This window comes from Herpailurus yagouaroundi, unplaced genomic scaffold (assembly GCF_014898765.1).
Source record: "Herpailurus yagouaroundi ecotype Mexico unplaced genomic scaffold, PumYag 139, whole genome shotgun sequence".
Taxonomy (NCBI): domain Eukaryota; kingdom Metazoa; phylum Chordata; class Mammalia; order Carnivora; family Felidae; genus Herpailurus; species Herpailurus yagouaroundi.
In genome coordinates, this window is record NW_024412394.1 from 79160665 (window position 1) to 79179906 (window position 19242).

The 19242-nt window shown below is 38.2% G+C and overlaps 1 protein-coding gene across 6 annotated transcripts in view; it reads left to right on the forward strand.

Annotated features, from left to right (window-relative positions):
* Positions 1-16819: 16819 nt before the first annotated feature.
* HSF2 (heat shock transcription factor 2) overlaps positions 16820-19242 on the forward strand; it is a 37878-nt gene continuing 35455 nt past the window's right edge. For 2 of the 6 annotated variants that reach the window (XM_040474521.1, XM_040474522.1), the window contains exon 1: positions 16820-17128. In XM_040474521.1, coding sequence (XP_040330455.1) covers positions 17036-17128 — 93 coding nt within the window. In that variant the 5' untranslated portion in view covers positions 16820-17035. Of the gene's footprint in view, positions 17129-17574; positions 17765-19242 lie in introns of those variants that run through there. The other 4 variants (XM_040474518.1, XM_040474520.1, XM_040474523.1 and 1 more) reach the window with 3 other exon arrangements.

Genomic DNA, 19242 nt, shown 5'->3' on the forward strand with positions numbered 1-19242 from the left:
ATTATAGGGTAGAATGTAAGGGATGTGAACTTCAATAACAGCAAAAGTACAGTAACAAAAGGTGACAAGTGGAAGGAAAAGTAAGAGGATTGAAGGAATGAAGAGGGTTATTGCCTGTGTTTTATAAAGTAGAAACAAAAGATACTCTCCATAGTCAGAGAAACAAGAAATAAATGTAGTAAAAAAAGATTATACTACCTAAACTAAACTAAAGCTATAGCATACAAATTTTTGATAAAAATATATTTGGAGGTAGGGAAATGTTGAAAAGCTTGGTAAGAGTTAGCTAAATTCTCATTTATCATAGCAAGAAGTTAATAAAGAATATCTAAAACTGATAAATTTAAGAATAGATATAGAAGCACATTTTGGAGATGTTTTAGAGATTTGCTAGCTTGTGTGACAGCTAAGTTACTTAACCCCACAGTGCCTATTTCCTCATCTGTAAAATGAGAATGATAATAGTATTTCATGGTGTTTGTTTCTGAGGATTATGTGAGCTAATATATGCAAATCCTTTATAATACCTTTAAAATACCTTGTGAGTGCCACATACAAATGAATAAATATATATTTGATGCCTTTGATGGCTACTACTGGTAGAGATGGGGAAGGGAATCATAGGGCTCTTAATTTTCATTATTTATCCTTTATTTTATTTCTTTTAACAAAGATACTTATTGCTTTGGTAACAGAAAAAAATTACTTGTTCGGGGCACCTGGGTTGCTCAGTCGGTTAAGTGTCCGACTTCGGCTCAGGTCATGATCTCGTGGTTCACGAGTTCGAGCCCCGCATCGGGCTCTGTGCTGACAGCTCGGAGCCTGGAGCCTGCTTCTGATTCTGTGTCTCCCTCTCTCTCTGACCCTCCCCCCATTCATGCTCTGTCTCTGTCTCAAAAAATGAATAAACGTTTAAAAAAAAATTACTTGTTCAAATAACTTTAAAAATCATGCTTTACCATTGAAAAAGTTCAATTCCAAAGCTTAGAGTTGTCAAAGGTAAGCTTACACAATTAATTTTTAAGCTTTGCTATACACTATTAAAAACCTATGTAAAGTCAAGTTGAATTAAAGGATTAACGTGAGTGATACTAGGCCAAATTCTCATCCTTCTATGATCTTTCAGACAAAAATGTTTGGGTGCTCTACTCCTCTTTGCTATGCACATAGTACATGTTGTTTCTTTTTCTCCTTCACTTTCATTCCCGCTCCTCCCCCATTCCCTTTTCTCTTTTATTGTCTTCTTTCCCTTTGTACTAGTTGCCCTGCATAAGCTTTAGCATGTTAGTGACTTGTCTTACTGTGCTTGCTTATCCCTGTTGGAGGTACTTAACACTTCGTGCCTTGGTGACCATGAAAATAGGTATTTCAGAAATTAAAATGTCTTAATCTCTACAACATAGCCATTATTATAATACATTTCATAAATTCAATTTATTCGATATTATAAATATAATGCTGAAATGGTTTCCTAAGATCTCAGAAATGACCACACATTTTAATTTAAGAAAATAACTTTTTAAAAATATTCAAATAAATATGAAGAATACTATGAGTATTCCAAAATTCGATTGTCCTAATGGTTATTGAAATAACTCAGAGAAATCATGTGCTTTCAACATCATCTAGACACTTAAAAAAAAAAAAATCATACTTGCCAATACTATGCATTCATGCCTTATCATTAATTTAAAGAAAACTGATATCATATGTTAAGTATACTTCATTTCTTTAAAACAAACAAAAGGAAACTTACATTAACCAAGAAAGAAAATCTGATCCTAGGCAATACAACTCTGAGGTATATTCGTATATTCGGTGACGCAGTTTTGCTAAGAATAAGCAATTCTAGTGCTGGGAGAGTGGAACTTAGGAAATTAATCATATTAAACACCATTTGGGGGCTTAAGATGAGATTCAAGTTTCTTTAATACATTTTTTTTTTAATGCAAGTGCCGTCTTTTTCTGTGGTATTTGTTTTTTAGCTAGGCACCCAAAATAATGTTTAAACATACAGGTCACAGCAGTAACTCAGCGTGAACAGCAGAGGGAGCTGAAGGGACAGGCCAGAAGGTGAAAGAGAGTCTAGTATTTCACCACAGCCTAACCATGCTTGAGCTTGTCTGGGGCATGCGCATACAGAACTCCGCATCACGAGGGTGTGCAAAGCATATTCATGGAAATAATTCGGAGATTCCTTTATTCTTAAAAGTAGTATATAAAGATCAAACTGTTCTTAATGGTCCTCGTCGCTAAATATTATTTCTGGGGCAAATATAATGAGGGAAAGATCTTATTGTCAATTTATTTTTTAAATATTTTGGAAACACCATTTTCAAATATTCCAGCACCTCCATCATTCCTGTTATGAATACCATCAATTAGTGTAAAGATTCAGGGCTCCTTACACGAGGATTTTCTACCTTGGAGTAGGGAGTTAAGCCAAAACAATCTCACTCTTGACTTCTACTAAGAAGGGCTTGTTAGAGTGACCCTGTTACAGACTTACTCCCATAAATGAAGCATGTTTAAATTACTTTTTACTATCTCTTATCTGTTGTCTCATGTCTTTCTCACTTATTTTTTCATATATTTTCCTTTGAATTTTATTTATTTTCATTTTTCTTTCATTTCTACAACTCCTTCTCTCCAAATGTTTCCCAATTATTCTTGCCTATTTTTACTTTACTTCTTGTTCCAACCACATTTTATTTCAACTTGTCTTTTTTTCTTTTTTTTTTTAAATATTTTTAAATGTTTGTTTATTTTGGAGGTAGAGTGCAAGCAAGGGAGGGGCAGAGAGAGAGGGAGACACAGAATCTGAAGCAGGCTCCAGGCTCTGAGCGGTCAGCACAGAGCCCAGTGCAGGGCTAGAACTCACGAATCATGAGATCATGACTTGAGCCAAAGAAAGATGCTTAACCAACTGAGCCCCCAGGTGCCCCTTCTTTAATTTCTTTTTAATGATTTTTTTCTCATTCATCTGTTTTTCTTCCATCCATAAAATTCCCTTCTTCTATAATCTTAGCCATTGTCTCAAGAAAATTTTTCCTCTTTTACTTTTTTCACATTTATTATAAAGTTGCCTATTTTCCACTTTTGGGTGATGGGAAGAACAGTATCTATGGCTTTATTTCACTAATGTACTTATTTTGTAAATCCTTAACAGACGCTTACAGTATATAAGACACTAGGTACCACAGTTGAGGGGTAGCAATAAGGAATGAATAAGGAAGATGAATGAAAAAACCATGATTCCTTTCCTCTGTTGTCCGTAATATAAGGAATAGACACAAATAAATATAAAGGCAGTATAATATGAGTACCATCAGAAAAATATAATATTTTTCTCCAGTAATATAAGAATGACATGAAAACCCCTCATAAGGAGACAACCTCTGTGAGGAATCTTGAGGAATGGAAGGGTATCAATGGAAGGAGTCTGAGGAGAACAAAATGAACAATAACATGAGGAGAAAGAAAGAATGATTTAATCATGTTAAAGCATAGTGTTTATGTGGAATAATAGCTGGGATGTTTACATTATTTGTCAGACAATAAAGATGGTCCCTCTGCAATATTCATAATCAGCTCTACCTTTTGATGAACCTCTTCCACCTTTCTGTAAACTCAATGGGAAAGACTGAATATCACAATTACCAATCCTCATCCTTTTTTAAACTTTTTATCTGTTGCAAAGTAGGTAAAGAGTTCTCAATTCATCAGGGTTTGATGAGAATTAAATGAATTAATAAATGTAGTTATAACTGTTCCTGAAACATAGTAAATGTCTTCTTGTTGGTGTTTTTGTTATGCTAAGGGTTAATTGAGGGCAATTCAAATACCCTATATTCCTTCCATGAACTTTTTTCTAATCTTTCCAAACCCACTCTGATCTTTTACTTCATTGTACTCCTTGTTCATGTTACCTAGTTAATATTTAATTATTCTGTAATTGCTTTGTGTATTTTCATTTTGTGTGTTCATTAGGTCATAAGTTCCTTTTGGCAGGTACCACAAAGCATTGCATACTTGCTTGATTTGTGGAACTCATATGGTTGAGGACACCTAATAAGACTCAAAGAAACATTAGCTAAACTAATCAATGCATTCCATATCTTACAAGTGAATGAGTAACTAGTATGAAATATAAGCCTGCTCATTCATTAGTTGAAATTGATAATTCTGTGGGGCACCTGGGTAGCTCAGTTAGTTAAGTATCTGACACTCGATCTCAGCTCAAGTCTTCATCTCAGGGTCGTGAGTGCAATCCCCGCATTGAGGTCCATGTTTAACATGAAGCCTACTTGAAAGAAAGAAAGAAAGAAAGAAAGAAAGAAAGAAAGAAAGAAAGAAAGAAAGAAAGAAAGAAAGAAAGAAAGAAAGAAAGAAAGAAAGAAAGAAAGAAAGAAAGAAAGAAAGAAGAAAGAAAGAAAGAAAGAAGGAAGGAAGGAAGGAAGGAAGGAAGGAAGGAAGGAAAGAAAGGGAAGGAAAATGAAAAGACAAGAAAAAAAAGGAAGTGAGAAAATTATAAATAAACTTGGAAGATACCTAAGAACTGCTGAAACACACAGTGTTTTGCTGTTTAGGGGTTGACAGTATCAGGGGATATTTCTTGGACATTTACTATTACACACCAATCTATCCATAATAAATTCATTATTTAAATTTTCACAACAACCATATGAGATCTTATAAATGATTGAGGCTCAGAGAGATTCACAGTCACACTGTGAATAATAATGACAGAGCTAGAGTCCAAATCTGTGTCTACAAAACTCCAAGTACAGTTGACCCTTAGCACAGATTTGAAATGCATGGCCCCACTTACAAGCAAATTATTTTTAGTACGGTACTATAAATGTATTTTCTCTTTATCATTTTCTTAATAACATTTTCTCTTCTCTAGCTTATGTTATTGTAAGAATACAGTATATAATACGTATAACACACAATATGTATTAATCAACTGTTTTCATTATTTGTAAGGCTTCTGGTCAATAGTAGGTTACTAGCAGTTAATTTTTTTTGTGGTTTCAAAAGTTATACATGGATTTTCAACTGCATGGGGGTCAGTGTCCCAAGCCCTCATGTTGTTCAAGGGTTAACTATATGTGCTCTTTCTTCTGTAACATCTTCTATTAATAGAAGTAAGATAACTGGTGAAAAAATGTTATTTATGGACTAAAGAGGTATATTTCATAGCCAAACAATTATGGAGATACAAATAAAGTAAATTTAAAAATCAAAATGCATATTTTAAGAGTTATCTATGAAAATCTAGCAAGAACTATCAAATGCCAAAATTATTTGATTTACAAGGTTTGAATTCTGCAAGCTTATTATAAAGTCTCAATACATACTAATATTGAAATTTTTCAATGGTGAAACAAACACTTTTATTTTATGGGTGGTATGAAAAATGTTGGATACATGTTTACTGAGGGAAGAAAGTTCATAATAATAATAAAATGCTTTGATTTTTATTTATTTCATGTTTTTAAGGATCAGACTAAATTTTTTCTTAACCCCATGAGTGAGTCATTTCTTTGATAACTTGGTGTAGAATTAACACATCATTAAATAAAGCCTGCTTTATGTCAAGTCCTTTAGCCAGCTCTGGCTATTAACTTAATTGTTAGAGTGTTACCTAAAAATCTGTTCCTCTCATGTATTCATTTGTTCATTTTTCAAAACAATGTTTATTGAGTACCTGTGATGTGCCAGGCATTCCTCTAGGATCTTGGGATAGATACATCAGTGAGAAAACAAAGATACTTGCCCTTGCAGAAAAAATAAAAAGGGATTAGGGATGCATGAAAGGGTGGTGGTAAGAAATCGTTGCAATTTTTTTAAGTTCATTTACTTATTTATTTTGAGTGACAGAGAGTGAGCAGGGGAGGGGCAAAGAGAGAGGACAGAGAGAATCCCAAGCAGGCTCTGCACTGTCAGCACAGAGCTCAATGGTGGATTCGATCCCATGAATCTTGAGATCATGACCTGAGCTGAAATCAAGAGTTGGGTGCTCAACTGACTGAGCCACCCAGGCGCCCCAGAAATCATGCAATTTTAAATAGGCTGGTCAGGATGGTCCCCATAGAAGAGATGGCATTTGAGCAAACACTTGAAGAGGAGGGAGTTAGGGAAAATGCATTCTAGGCAAAGAAGCTTGGTATCCCAAAAAGCATACCTACGAGGATACTTAGGAAAAATGATTCCAGTCAAAGAAGCTGTTTGTGCAAAGACCCTAAGGCAAGGTGTTCCTGATATGTTTGAGGAACAGTAAGGAGTCCAGTATAGCTGTAAAGAAATGAGAGTAGTAAGAGATGAGTTTAGAGATGAGCTCATTGGCCTTTACTTAAAGGGAAATAAGCAGCCCTTGTAGAATTTTGAGCAGAGGAGTGACATGCTTTGATGCATATTTACGGTGAAAAATAAATAGCACAAAGCCACATAACTTATTTAAACACAGTTTTAGGGGTGCCTGGGTGGCGCAGTCGGTTAAGCGTCCGACTTCAGCCAGGTCACGATCTCGCGGTCCGTGAGTTCGAGCCCCGCGTCACGCTCTGGGCTGATGGCTCAGAGTCTGGAGCCTGTTTCCGATTCTGTGTCTCCCTCTCTCTCTGCCCCTCCCCCGTTCATGCTCTGTCTCTCTCTGTCCCAAAAATAAATAAACGTTGAAAAAAAATTTTTAAAAAAATAAACACAATTTTAAAGTAAAATAAGCTAACAAAGGGGAGAAATGAATTGACTACATCCAAAATACTGATGGTTATTTTTTTTTCTTCTTGGATACTAAAAATTGCATATTCCTTAAATCTTTTCTAGTTAAGGGTAAATTTCACAAAGTAAACTATAATTCTAATAGAGAGAAATAATTCTCTATTCACCTAGGCTTAGAATAATGCTTTATTGTGTCATCATAAACTTTTGATTATTAAAATTAAAATGTTAATGGCCTTTAAAATGTATTTATCAGTTTATCTAGTCATAAATCAACTAGGTTAGTAAATATTTAGATTAGTATTGCTTTAATATGCAGAATGGTTGGATTTTTTTGAATGACCTGCATTTTTGGCACAGTTGAAGATCACAAAGCTCCTGCAGAGAGCCCATTAGCAATCTCAGTTGCAAGGCTTCCAACAATGCCAGCGTGCAGGCGAGGAGGAGAGAATAGGTAAAACCAAGGGAAGTATAAGGATCCTGCTACAGGCTAGATGGGAATGGATGGTCAGCAGATCTTATCACAATGTTCAATGGGTAGGGTGAAATTTTTCCCTACATAGGCCAGCACTGGGACCCAAAAAAGGGAAGCCAAGGAATAGGTGGGCTGCTGTAATGCTCACCTAGTGTGTTAGTTTGCTAAGACTGTCTTAAGAAAATGTCACAGACTACGTATCTTAAGCAACAGAAATTTATTTTCTCACAGCTCTGAAGGCAAGAAGTACCAGAGCAATGTTGTCATGTTTGGTTTCTTCTGAGACCTCTTTCCTTGGGTTGCAGATGGCCACCTTCTCATTATATCCTGAATGCTTGCTCCTCTGCATGTTGTCTGTGTCCTAATGTCTTATAAGAACACCAATCGTATTGGATTAGGGACCATCCACATGACTTCATTGATTACATCTTTAAGGACCCAATCTCCAAACAGCCACATTCTGAAGTACTGGGAGTTAAGATTTCAGCATATTAATTGGGTGGCTAGAGATGGGGGAAGGAGGGAGACACAATCCAGCCCATAACACTTGGCATCAAGATCTAAATGATCCATCTGGTTGAAGCAAGATTTGAGACCAGAGCACCCAGTTATCTAACTAAGCACTAGGCAAAGTAAGAGAACCAAAACATGTTTTTCTTTGTGTTCGTTTTGTTTATTGCAGATTTTTATATTTTCATAAAGTATCAAAGCAGTCATTATGAAAATGCAGATACGTTTCTTTTTTTATTTTAATGTTTATTTATTTATTTTGAGGGAGATAAAGAGAGAGAGCAGGAGAGTGTGCATGCATTGAGGAGGGGCAGAGAGGAAGAAAGAGAATCCCAAGCAAGCTCTGCCTCACAAACAGTGAGATCATGACCTGAACTGTAATCAAGAGTCTGTCACTTAAGTGACTGAGCAACTGAGGCACCCCTGTTATATTTGGAATTATGGAGTCTCACTTTGGCTGAGCACTAAGGGAGCTGCCCAGCCAAGTGGATGGGCAATCAAGGGAGGGTCCTGGGACTAGCATCAGAATTGGAGTGCAAATCAGAGAACTATGACTGAATCCCAGTTATAGGGTCCAGAGGAGTAAAAAGAGTCAAATGGAAAGACTGTCACTGTAGATTGGAAAAACCAAGCACTCACTCTGGGCACACAGATACAAGACCTGGGTTACCAGGTTTGGTTTGAATTCTGTGAGGGTCCTCAAAGGGTAAATCCTAAACAGGTGGTGGAAAGACATATGCTTTAAAGTGAAAAAGTTCCAAATCAAAAAACTAAATACGTATCATACTGATGGTGAATTTATGAAATGTGACCAAACCTCTCTGGGTCTCAATTTCAGTAAATATCTCCATAATGCTAGTTCCTTTCCTTTACTCTTTTCCCCACACCTGACAAGGACTGAAGGAGATCATTACTGACAGTTATATGTTTAATCCACTGAAAAGTAAACCAGAATTACACAGACCCAAAAACACCAGTGCCTGCAAAGTCATGTGTAATAAAATCTATAGTTTTCTGGGTTTGTATTAATTTGTTACAAAGATACCAAAGGATAAAAGTACTCCTTTAATTTCTACCTAATAGTCAAAACTCCCCTTAGCACCAAATATTAGATCCTTCTCTATCAAGCTTAAACGTTTGTTATTCCCAAAGAAGCATGATGTTGACTTTTCTGGTTGCTAGGAGTGTCATAGTGTTGGATACGTATACAGTAGCATTCTGTTAGCTCAAATGTGGGGCTTTTTAATCAGCAGGACTTTCTCTTTATATGCCAGTACAATACTTGGAAGGGTAGATTTACCCTGCAAATTATACACAAAAATCTGAATTAGCTAATCTAAAAAATAAAAGCATGAGTATTTAAAGACATGTTTAAGGTTTTTTGTTTTATTTTGTTTTGTTTGCAGTCTTTCAGAGTGAAATAAATAAATAAATGCCTTGAAACAAAGCAGATGCCCACCAGTAAGTAACAGAATGGCTAAATATACTGTGCTCCACACACACCATGGAATACCATGGAGTCATTAAAAGAAGTAAATTATAGCTGTGTTAGTTGACTTGAAAGAATTTCCACTATGCCTTGTCAAGCAAGAAAGACAAAATACATAAAATTATGTATGTGCAACAATGCTCGCAGCAGCATTAAGATAACCAGAAAGTGCCACCATTTAAAATTTTAAATGTATTAATTATAATTTACATTTAATTTTAAATTTTACATAATTCTTAATATTTAAACTTAAACATATAAGTGTAACTTTAATTTCTCAATTTTTTGTATTTTAAATAATATTTTATGAAATATATTCAAATCTGGATTTTAAACATAATTGTGCCTTGAAAATGCTTACATTTTTTATACTTTGATTATTACCATCAATAGAACACAAATCATGTGAAAATCTTGGTAACAACCTAATTATTTTGTTGAAATAAAGGCAAGAAAACACAATTTTATAGAATAAACATATGATAATTTATGAATTATATATGTCTTTATTTTAGTCATCTTCTAAGACACCATTTCCTAACCAACAAAATGCTAGATAATAATAATTAAATTTGGTCATTTTGGATATTTTGCCAACTTAGTGTCTTATAATACTATAGCTTTTATATATTTCTTTCAAATTTGTTATTATGAAGATATTTATCAAGGTAAGAAGGGAGAACATATTTTATTTAACAGTTATTAAGTTTAACAGTTTGTGAACATGATCATTAACTGTTCTAAAATATGTATGTGGGCCTTCATTTTTACTTTGAGCCAGGTTACCCAAATCTTCCAGACTGACCTGGAAAGCCCTCTGAATACAGGCCTACCAGAATCCTAAGATTAGGGTACTTACAGAAGGGCGTAGGCTCTGGCTCAAGGTATCTTGAAGCCTAGGTTAGTCAACAGTGGAGAAAGCCAATACACCGTATCTAGCCAATACACATATCCTAAACTTCATTTTACCAAGGAAAAACCACTTCCACATTCCCTATCCTAAATTAACAAAATTTTTGGAGTTGATGAAATAAAAAATAAAATAAAATTAAGACTACTTCAGTGAGTAGGCTTTTGATTAGTCTTTTAAATGCTAACTAACCACCCCTGGAGTATGCATTCCTAATTAGGGTATTTCAAATGCTAACTAACTGCCCCTAGAGATAGATTACAATGAATTGTCACACTACCGACCACTGTTTAAATAGCAGTATTTTAAAATAAATTATATCAAATGTAACAATCATCATAAAGTCTTTATAAATAAGAGTCCTACCATTAATTAGCAGTTCTTTAATGTGTTCTTGCAAGTCCTTCAAACATTCTGACATTCAAACAATGTCAGACTTTTCTCTGGAAGGTCAAAAGTCATTCAGTTTTATCTATTCTAACCACACTGTGAGCACACACACCAAAAAGGACATTTCCCTTTCCAGCGAGTCCCTGGATGCTGCTCATAGTACTTGGCTAAACTTTAAAGAGGTGAGAAGTGTTCCAATCATTGCCATTTCTCCCTACACGCCTCTCAGATGATGCCACACATCCATGACAGTGGTTACCTCTTGACTGAAGCCAATGGCTCCAGGAATGAGTAGATTTGTCTTCAAGGTATGAGTAGATTTCTGTACTCAAGCCATATAACCCAGTTCATTTAATTGTTGAAGGGGCTCAGATCTCCATCATCAAATGATTTGAATACAATGATCATTTAAAACCTACTATCTAGAAAGATGAAGTCCAAACACCTACCTTAGCCACTGCTTCCACTTGGAGCAAGACCAGTCCCAGGGGGATGGAAACTGGAACCCTATCATGATGCTATTCTAGTAGAAATAAGGGAAGGCTTATACCACAGACTCCATTGCTGATCTACTACATTTTTCTAATGCTTCTAGTCTTTTTAAATTTTCTGGCCTTAAATTTTCTTTCTTATCAATATCTCTCTTTGTGGGTCTGGGCCTCCATTGGGATATTAATTTGTGGGATACATGAAGTTCTTCTATTTATCATACAGTTGTTGGGATACCTGTGAAAGAGTACCTTCAGCCTGCTTCCAGAATGGCTAAGTAAGAGTTGCATTTAAATTTCAGATCCCTCATCTGCACTGGGTGCTATACAAGCTCTTTGGCTTAGCTTGATGAGTCCCTCTTTCCTGTCCAATAACAGTAACTGGAAGAGGCTACAGTTAGTGTGACCAACCATCCTGGGGCTAAGGGAGTACCTGTGGCATAGGACTTTCAGTACTAAAATGGAAAAGTCCTGTGCAAACCTGGACTTGTCACCTTTGTTGGGTGATGGATCAGATTTTAGCAAATCTGGCATATAGTGGAAGTTTCATGTAGAGCAGTCCCAGCCCCAGGCTGGTACAAGTGGTACTAACACAAGTTCTTTTTTTTTTTTCAACGTTTATTTATTTTTGGGACAGAGAGAGACAGAGCATGAACGGGGGAGGGGCAGAGAGAGAGGGAGACACAGAATCGGAAACAGGCTCCAGGCTCTGAGCCATCAGCCCAGAGCCCGACGCGGGGCTCGAACTCACGGACCGCGAGATCGTGACCTGGCTGAAGTCGGACGCTTAACCGACTGCGCCACCCAGGCGCCCCCACATGTTCTATTTAAAAGGCTTACTCAGCCAGGGCCTCTGTACCTAAGTTGTAGCCTTAGAAAAAAGGAAGTTCTTTGATCTTCTTAAAAATTTTAAGAAATTGGGGCACCTGGGTGGCTCAGTCGGTTAAGCAGCCAACTTAGGCTCAGGTCATGATCTCACGGTCCATGACTTCGAGCCCCGCATCGGGCTCTGTGCTGACAGCTCAGAGCCTGGAGCCTGTTTCAGATTCTGTGTCTCCCTCTCTCTGACCCTCCCCTGTTCATGCTCTGTCTCTCTGTCTCAAAAATAAATGTTAAAAAAAATTTTTTTTTTAATTTTAAGAAATTAACTTGTATAGTTTTTTCATTCTCTACTTATTCAAAAGCCTACTATAGGATCTCTAAGCATTTTGCCACTGTTACCAAAGCATTGTTTGTTTCAAAGACAAATGCCCTCAATCCCTGGGACTATAATCTCCCTCAGAGAGAGAGGGAGACACAGAATTGGAAGCAGGCTCCAAGCTCTGAGCTGTGAGCACAGAGCCTGACACAGGGCTCAAATCCACAAATTGTGAGATTATGACCTGAGCCGAAGTCAGATGCTCAATTGACTGAGCCACCCAGGTGCCCCAGGAGTTTCCTTAAGTAGAGTACATTCTATCCAAAGGTTTCTAAAACTGAAATTATTCATTCAACAAATATTTATTGAGTAGTTTCTATATTATTAGCACTATGTTTGCTGCTAAGGATACAACAGTGAACATTGTAAGCACAATCTTCCAGTCCAGAAGGGCTGCTTAGAAGTTAATGATCAGTAGCAGTGTGGTAAATACCATGAGGCTCAAGGTCTACATGCCATGGGAACATAGAAGAAGAACAACTAATGCCAAATTTTTGGACCATGGAAGACTAAATCGTCTTAACACTCAACTGTTCATTTATTCATTGATTAATTCAACAAATATTCATTGAGAGTTGAACATGTACAAGGCACTGTGATAGCCATTGAAGATGAAAATAAATATAAATAGGACATATTCTTTATGTTGGAGTTACATAGTCTAGTATAAAAAATGCATGTAAATAATTACAATATGATATAATAAGTGCTATAATAAAGGTCTCCAGGGAAGTTTCATAAAAGAGATGACTTCTGTATAGAATTGTACTCAATCTTGAGGGTTAAGGAGAAACTTGAGGTATAATGGGGTAGAGGAAGGGCTCTCTACACAGAAGAAACAGCTTGCGGAAAAATATGCAGAGGTCTCTGTGAAAGAACGTGACCAGTAGGGTATCAAGCAGTTGGGTATAGCTAAGGGTAGAGTAAGGTGAAGAGTGGTAGACAATGATTGGAAAGATAGGTGTAATCAGAGCACAAAAGATCTCTTATGCCATCTTCAGGAGTTTGAATTTATTTTGAAATTTATAGGAAGCTACTGAACGGTTTTAAGTCAGGAAGTAAACTTTTCAGATTTGTGTTTCAGAAAGGTATCTCGAAAGATTGTAAGGTGGGCTGGAGGAAGAAGCATTTTATCTGATCCTCAGAACCACTCTGTGAAGTGTGTACAACAGGTATTTTCACTCATATTTTATACATAAGGATCTAGGACTTGGAGGTGTCTAGTGATTTGCCTAAATCCCCCTGCTTCATTCCAAAATTGAAGAAACTTAACAGCTTGTCCAGATAGGAATGTAGATGGAAACCTCTGTGCAGTTTCCCTTTGGTTTCAGTCATACTATGCTTGAAAATAATCTTTAAAAGCCAGTTCTGTTTGCACTACTGATTCCAACTAGTTTTGCATAGTTGATTAGGTAGAATTTGTACAGTCTGAATTAGAGGCTTTGAAGCATCAAAGTGTCCCACAATATGTTATTCTGTTTCCTAAGTAAAATCCTAGGCCACTCATATTTTCTGATGTTATTCTAAATCTTCTAAATCTTACACTCAGGCTGCAAACGAGGCACAGATATATTCAGACTTTTATATTTGGAGTCGACAGGAGGCAATTCACTTTAAGAAAGTGACATTTTTATTCTCTACTATTGTAAATATTTCAGAATTGTGAACTCTGGGTCAAATCTGTTTCTTATATTTGTGGGATTTGTAGGTGGCAAATAACTGTGAATTAGCTTGATTTGGTTTTCTTCCCTTCCCAGTTTTATAACTGAGTGTCATATAAGTGCAAATGGTTCAATAATGATTTTCTCTTCCCCCCAAAATGTCTCTAGTCAGTACTTAAAGTTTTCAAAAAGTTTATTAATTACAATTAATATTAAGGATTAGGTTCATAGAAAAAGAAAACAGTCATTTAAATTATTTCTGGAACATCTGGATTTTATTAAGAGGTGAAGGGTGAGTAACAAGAAGTCTGTACATGTTAACAAAGGAAAGTCAGCTTACTAATTTTTTCTCTATAATAGTGGTTCTCAAGGTCAGCAGCAGCTGCATCACCTGGGAACTTGTTAGAAACCTGCACTTCAGATCTAGTTGGTGGAGTAGGAGGAAAAGCACCAATCTGTTTTTTTCTGAAGCCCTCCAGGCAATTCTAATGTAGGCTTAAGTTTGAGGTACACTGGTATAAAAGGAAAAAAAAAACATGTTTCAGACTATGAAAGACATGGTTTCAATTCCAAAGAGATGTGATTTTAGACACATCATCTATTTCCTGGTCATATCACCAGGTTTCCTGGTTAACAACTTATCTCCTTAGCTGGTCTCATGAGTGGATAAATACTATCCAAAGTGATACCTGTTTATTTGTTATATTGACCATCTTCCCCCTCCACATGATTTGGATGCATGTTTAAGTTGGAGAACCACTGATATATAACATGCAATATATTGAAAGCAGACCAGCTACAGAATTTGAAGAGCTCAATGCAGAAGGAAAATGCAGGATACCTTGTTCAAAAATGAAGAATTTCAAGATGGTGACAGCAAAGCATTAAGCCAAGCATTAAAGTACAGAGCCCTATAACCCACAAGCCTACAGGTTGAATGCTCAAAGAGTAGCTTCTGCTTGTATCTAACCACACCTTTTTTTTTAAGATGGAAATACTACAGTGCCATGAAACTAGGCCACATTTTCCCCTCAGACACTACCAATCTTACCTCCTGAGCTGTCACTCTCCATGCTTATTGGCCTCCTATTTTTGCTCCCTGTTGTCTTCCTTTCAGCTATCCATATGCAATTGTACTGTACAAGACCCAACTTAAGGTCACCATCCTCTGTGACATCTTCCTTTACTACCTTAATTTACTTAACTGTCTTTCTAAACTTTCCTAGTATTTTTATGCCATAAATTTAGTTCTTTTTAAAAAAAACCATTGACTTCTGATCATTGTGTTTATCCTGTTTCTTAAGTTAGAATACAAGCATCTTAAGGATTGAGGTGGTGCCAACATCATACAATGGAAAGAGCACAGGCTTTTGAGCTTAATAAACCCTGGGTGTAAATTCCCTCTCTTGTTTACTAACTGCTATATAGGTAAATTAATTCCTTTTGGGCTTTAGAATCTTCATTAGAAAAATGGGATGATAAGATCTGCTTTATTGGGTTGTTGTGAGGGTTAAGTGAGATAATATGGACAAAGCCCTGGGCATATATAAGTGCTCTGAAATGTTATTTCTTTTATGCAGACACATTGGATGTATCCTGTCAGATATCTGATTTTGCTTCAGCAAATAGATGAGGGCTGAACACAAACTCACTATTCAATAAATATTTACTCATTGGAAATTGTATGTATTTTCTTTTTAATGTATTCTTTTTCATGCACCTAGGAAGTAAAGCAATCCTATGGTGAATTTTTTTGAATTTGTAAGTATTTATTTATTTTTGAGAGAGAAAAAGAGAGAGCACAAGCAGGGAGGAACAGAGAGAAATGGAGACACAGAATCCGAAGCAGGCTCCAGGCTCTGAGCTGTCAGCACAGAGCCCTGTGTGGAGCTTGAACTCAGGAGCCATGAGACCGTGATCTGAGCTGACATTGTACTTTTAACCGACTGAGCCACCATTTTGTATAAAGTTATTACCTCTGATTTGTTTGTATATTCTTATATTCACATGCTGACTTTTGAAAAAAAAAGGTTTAATTTTGTACAATTTTTTTATATTTCCACACCTATTATCTTACATGAGTAAAAAAAAAAAAAAAAGGGGGATAATCTTATTTCCAGTGAGGAAAAGGGGAAGTCTGGCACTGAGAGATTAAGAGATTACTCTAAATTACACAGACCAGTGTAATTTAATATCCACTAAACTGTCCTTGAAGCTGGGTTTAAATTCAGATATGCTGACTCCTTGTTCATTTTTTTTTTCTTCACTGTATCAGACAGTCTCTGGGAAACAAAAATATACCTGTTAAGTATATACAGAAATGATTATTTTAATTTATTAAAAGGGTACAAATGAGACTATTTTTATGTTGGGCATATAGTTGGCATTCACTGTGTGTTAGATTAAAAACAGCACGTAAGGTCTATTACCGCTCCTGGTTCACTGAAGTACACAGTTAAGAGTTATTATTCAAATTCTTCTTTTTGACAAACGTATTTTAATGGAACCGTTTTCGCCTAATGAAAATTTAACTGCAAGCCTTACTATTTTTAAGACAGTTTCAATTTGGGGCCTAGCACATCATGTTCGAAAGCTGCTTCCCTACCCCGCCCCCCCTCCCCATGTGAATTATTATACTTCCTCCTGCCTGGCGCAAACCACACTTTGCTTGCCAAACTTATGGCTGAATACCCCCGAGGACTTTCTGTAGCCTCCCAGCCACAGCTCAGAAACCCAAAGCCGTTTCCACGTGAAACAACCAAACACAGTCCACTAAGCCTAAGGTCCGCTACAGTGACGGCTACTGCATAAAAGGCGAATAAGAAGGCAGCGCCCCCTTCTGCTCCCACCCCCTCCTCGTCTGCAGCACCCAATCGCTTTTCTTTGTCCTGTGGTCCGCGCCTGGGATTGGTCGGAAGCGGGACCGGCGCGGGACCAGTGCGCAGGGGCCGAACGCCGAGACTTGTCCGTCATGTGCGGCCGCCGGTCCTCCCAGCCTCGCTGCGCGCTTGGCGAGGCTGGGGGGCGGGGCTCGGGAGCTGCTGCGCCTGCGTTGTGGGCGTTCTCCCGGAGCAGCAGCTGCCGCCGCCGCCGCCACCACCACTACCACCACCGCCGCCGCCGCCGCTGCTGCTGCCACCGCCACCGCCGTGTTCGGGTGTAGAATTTGGAATCCCTGCGTCTGGTTAACAATGAAGCAGAGTTCGAACGTGCCGGCTTTCCTCAGCAAGCTGTGGACGCTTGTGGAGGAAACCCATACCAACGAATTCATCACCTGGAGCCAGGTAGGGGTGAGGGCACGGCGGCCTCCGAACCCCCTGACTCTCTCTCTCTCTCTCTCTCTCTCTCTCTCTCTCTCTCTCTCTCTCTCTCTCTCCCTCCCTCTCCCTCTCTCCCTCCCCTCACTCTCCCCCTCTCTCTCCCTCTCGTGGGGCTGTCTCTCGCGGCCTGCGGCTCGACGCCTTCTGCGCGGCCCGCGGCGCGGGGTGGCGGGGTGGCGCGGGCCCCGGCGGTCAGCCTAGCGAGGGACCCCTCGTATTGTTCGCGCGGGGAGCCGCGGGGGGTCCCGGCCGGCGCCGCTGGCTCAGGCCGCGGTGGGGGAGGGGCGGCCCGCGCCGCGGCCCGGGAGGCCCCGTAACGGTCCGGCCCCGTCGGCGTTCGGAACCGGCCCGGCAGGGCGAAGGCGGCCGAGGAGCCGAGGGCGCCGGAGCCACGTTACTGCACACTCATTCTTCGTCCTCCCGCCGGGCTCGCGGGTTACGAATCGCTGAGGGCACACGCAGCCCTGGGCGCGAGGGTTTGTCTGAGGAAACCTTTACCTCAGCGACCCGATTCTCCTCACTAAAAAATACACCCCGCTTGGCCCTGGGTTCTTTATGAGGAGGGCAGTCAGAGGGATACAGGCAAATGTTCAAACGCAGGTTACAGTTTCTCATTGGGTTTCGAAATCTTGTATAGAAAATGGTACAGCATTCTTTGGAAATTCTGAGCCATTTGTATATATAAACGGATTTTTGTGATTATTTTAGTAAAAGTGCTGTAATAGACAGGTGTTCAGTAACTTGGTGAGAAGCTAACATGAATCACTAAATTTCGCTGAACAGTTACTGGGAGAGTGGGATATGATGCCTTGACTATTGGTTTGATCCCAACTCCGCCACTAAACAGGAATGACCTTAGTCAAGCACCTTATCTTGTCTGGCCTAAGTTTCATCGTCCTTAAGATGAATGGGTTGCCTGGGTGATGCAAGACCCTTCCAGTTCCAAACACAAGATTCTAAGCAGAATGATTATTACATAAATAGTGCATTTGCGTTTGAATGCACTCTCAGGCTGTTGGAATCATTTTGTGAAGCGGAGTGGATTTTTCTTATCTGTTTGGGGTATTTAGTTGTTTAGAGGGTTGCCGAAGAGTAAGTGAAAACTACCTTCACAGTGCCTGGCACCTGTTAAGTGCTGAGTAAATGTTACCTCCCTTCTTTCTCTCTTTTCTATTCCTGTCCTATTATAGCTCTCACTTTTACTTACTCTTGAAAGGGAGCACTGTGTTGAGTACATGGGAGTTTCTGACTAGTGTTAACCCCATATTCTTTCTTATATTACTGTCATTTGTTCATTTCTTTATACCCCTTCTAGGACTTAATTTTTTTGAAGGTCAGTATCATCAGCTGGATGGTGTGTGTTAAGTATTTGATGAATTCTGTACAGTTGTACAAAGAAAGGTGAAAATAAGGAAGCCAGCCGCCAGCATACACTTAAAAATAAACAGATGTCTCATGCTTTTCATCAGTCAGAAGGATTAAAAGTTGACAGGGATGGATCAGCACAGACTGCTGTTACTCAGCCTTGTATTTATTAGAGATTGGACTGAGAGTCTCTCCCACCCAAGCTGACTTTATTATACGTTTTTGGCTTGTATGGTCATTTAAAAAAATAATTCTTATTTATCCCATAGGTCTAAGCTTATGTTTTACTAATTTTCTTATACATAATGGGACAGTTAAAATATAAATTCATTGAGGGCAGAGACCGTGTTGGTACCAAGGACACATTAGGTATTTAATAATGGTGAATCAATGAAATCTTTTGGGATATGTAATGGAAGTGGTAGGGATGATAAAAATAAAATTATGCCTGAAAAGAATCTTAGAGATAATCCAGTTTAGCCTCATCATTATATAGATGAGGGTTGAGGCTTAGGTTAGATTTCTTATCCATAATTACAAAGCTAGCCCATTATTGGAGATGGGACTCTAACATAGATTTTTGACCTCGCGGATCAGTCTTCCATCAGAAGCACTTCCCTTAATACACTTTGGCACAATATTTAGTTTATATCAAAATGTTACCCTTTCACAAGTCAGTGGACAATTCTGGATTAATGTTGTCTAGAGCTTAG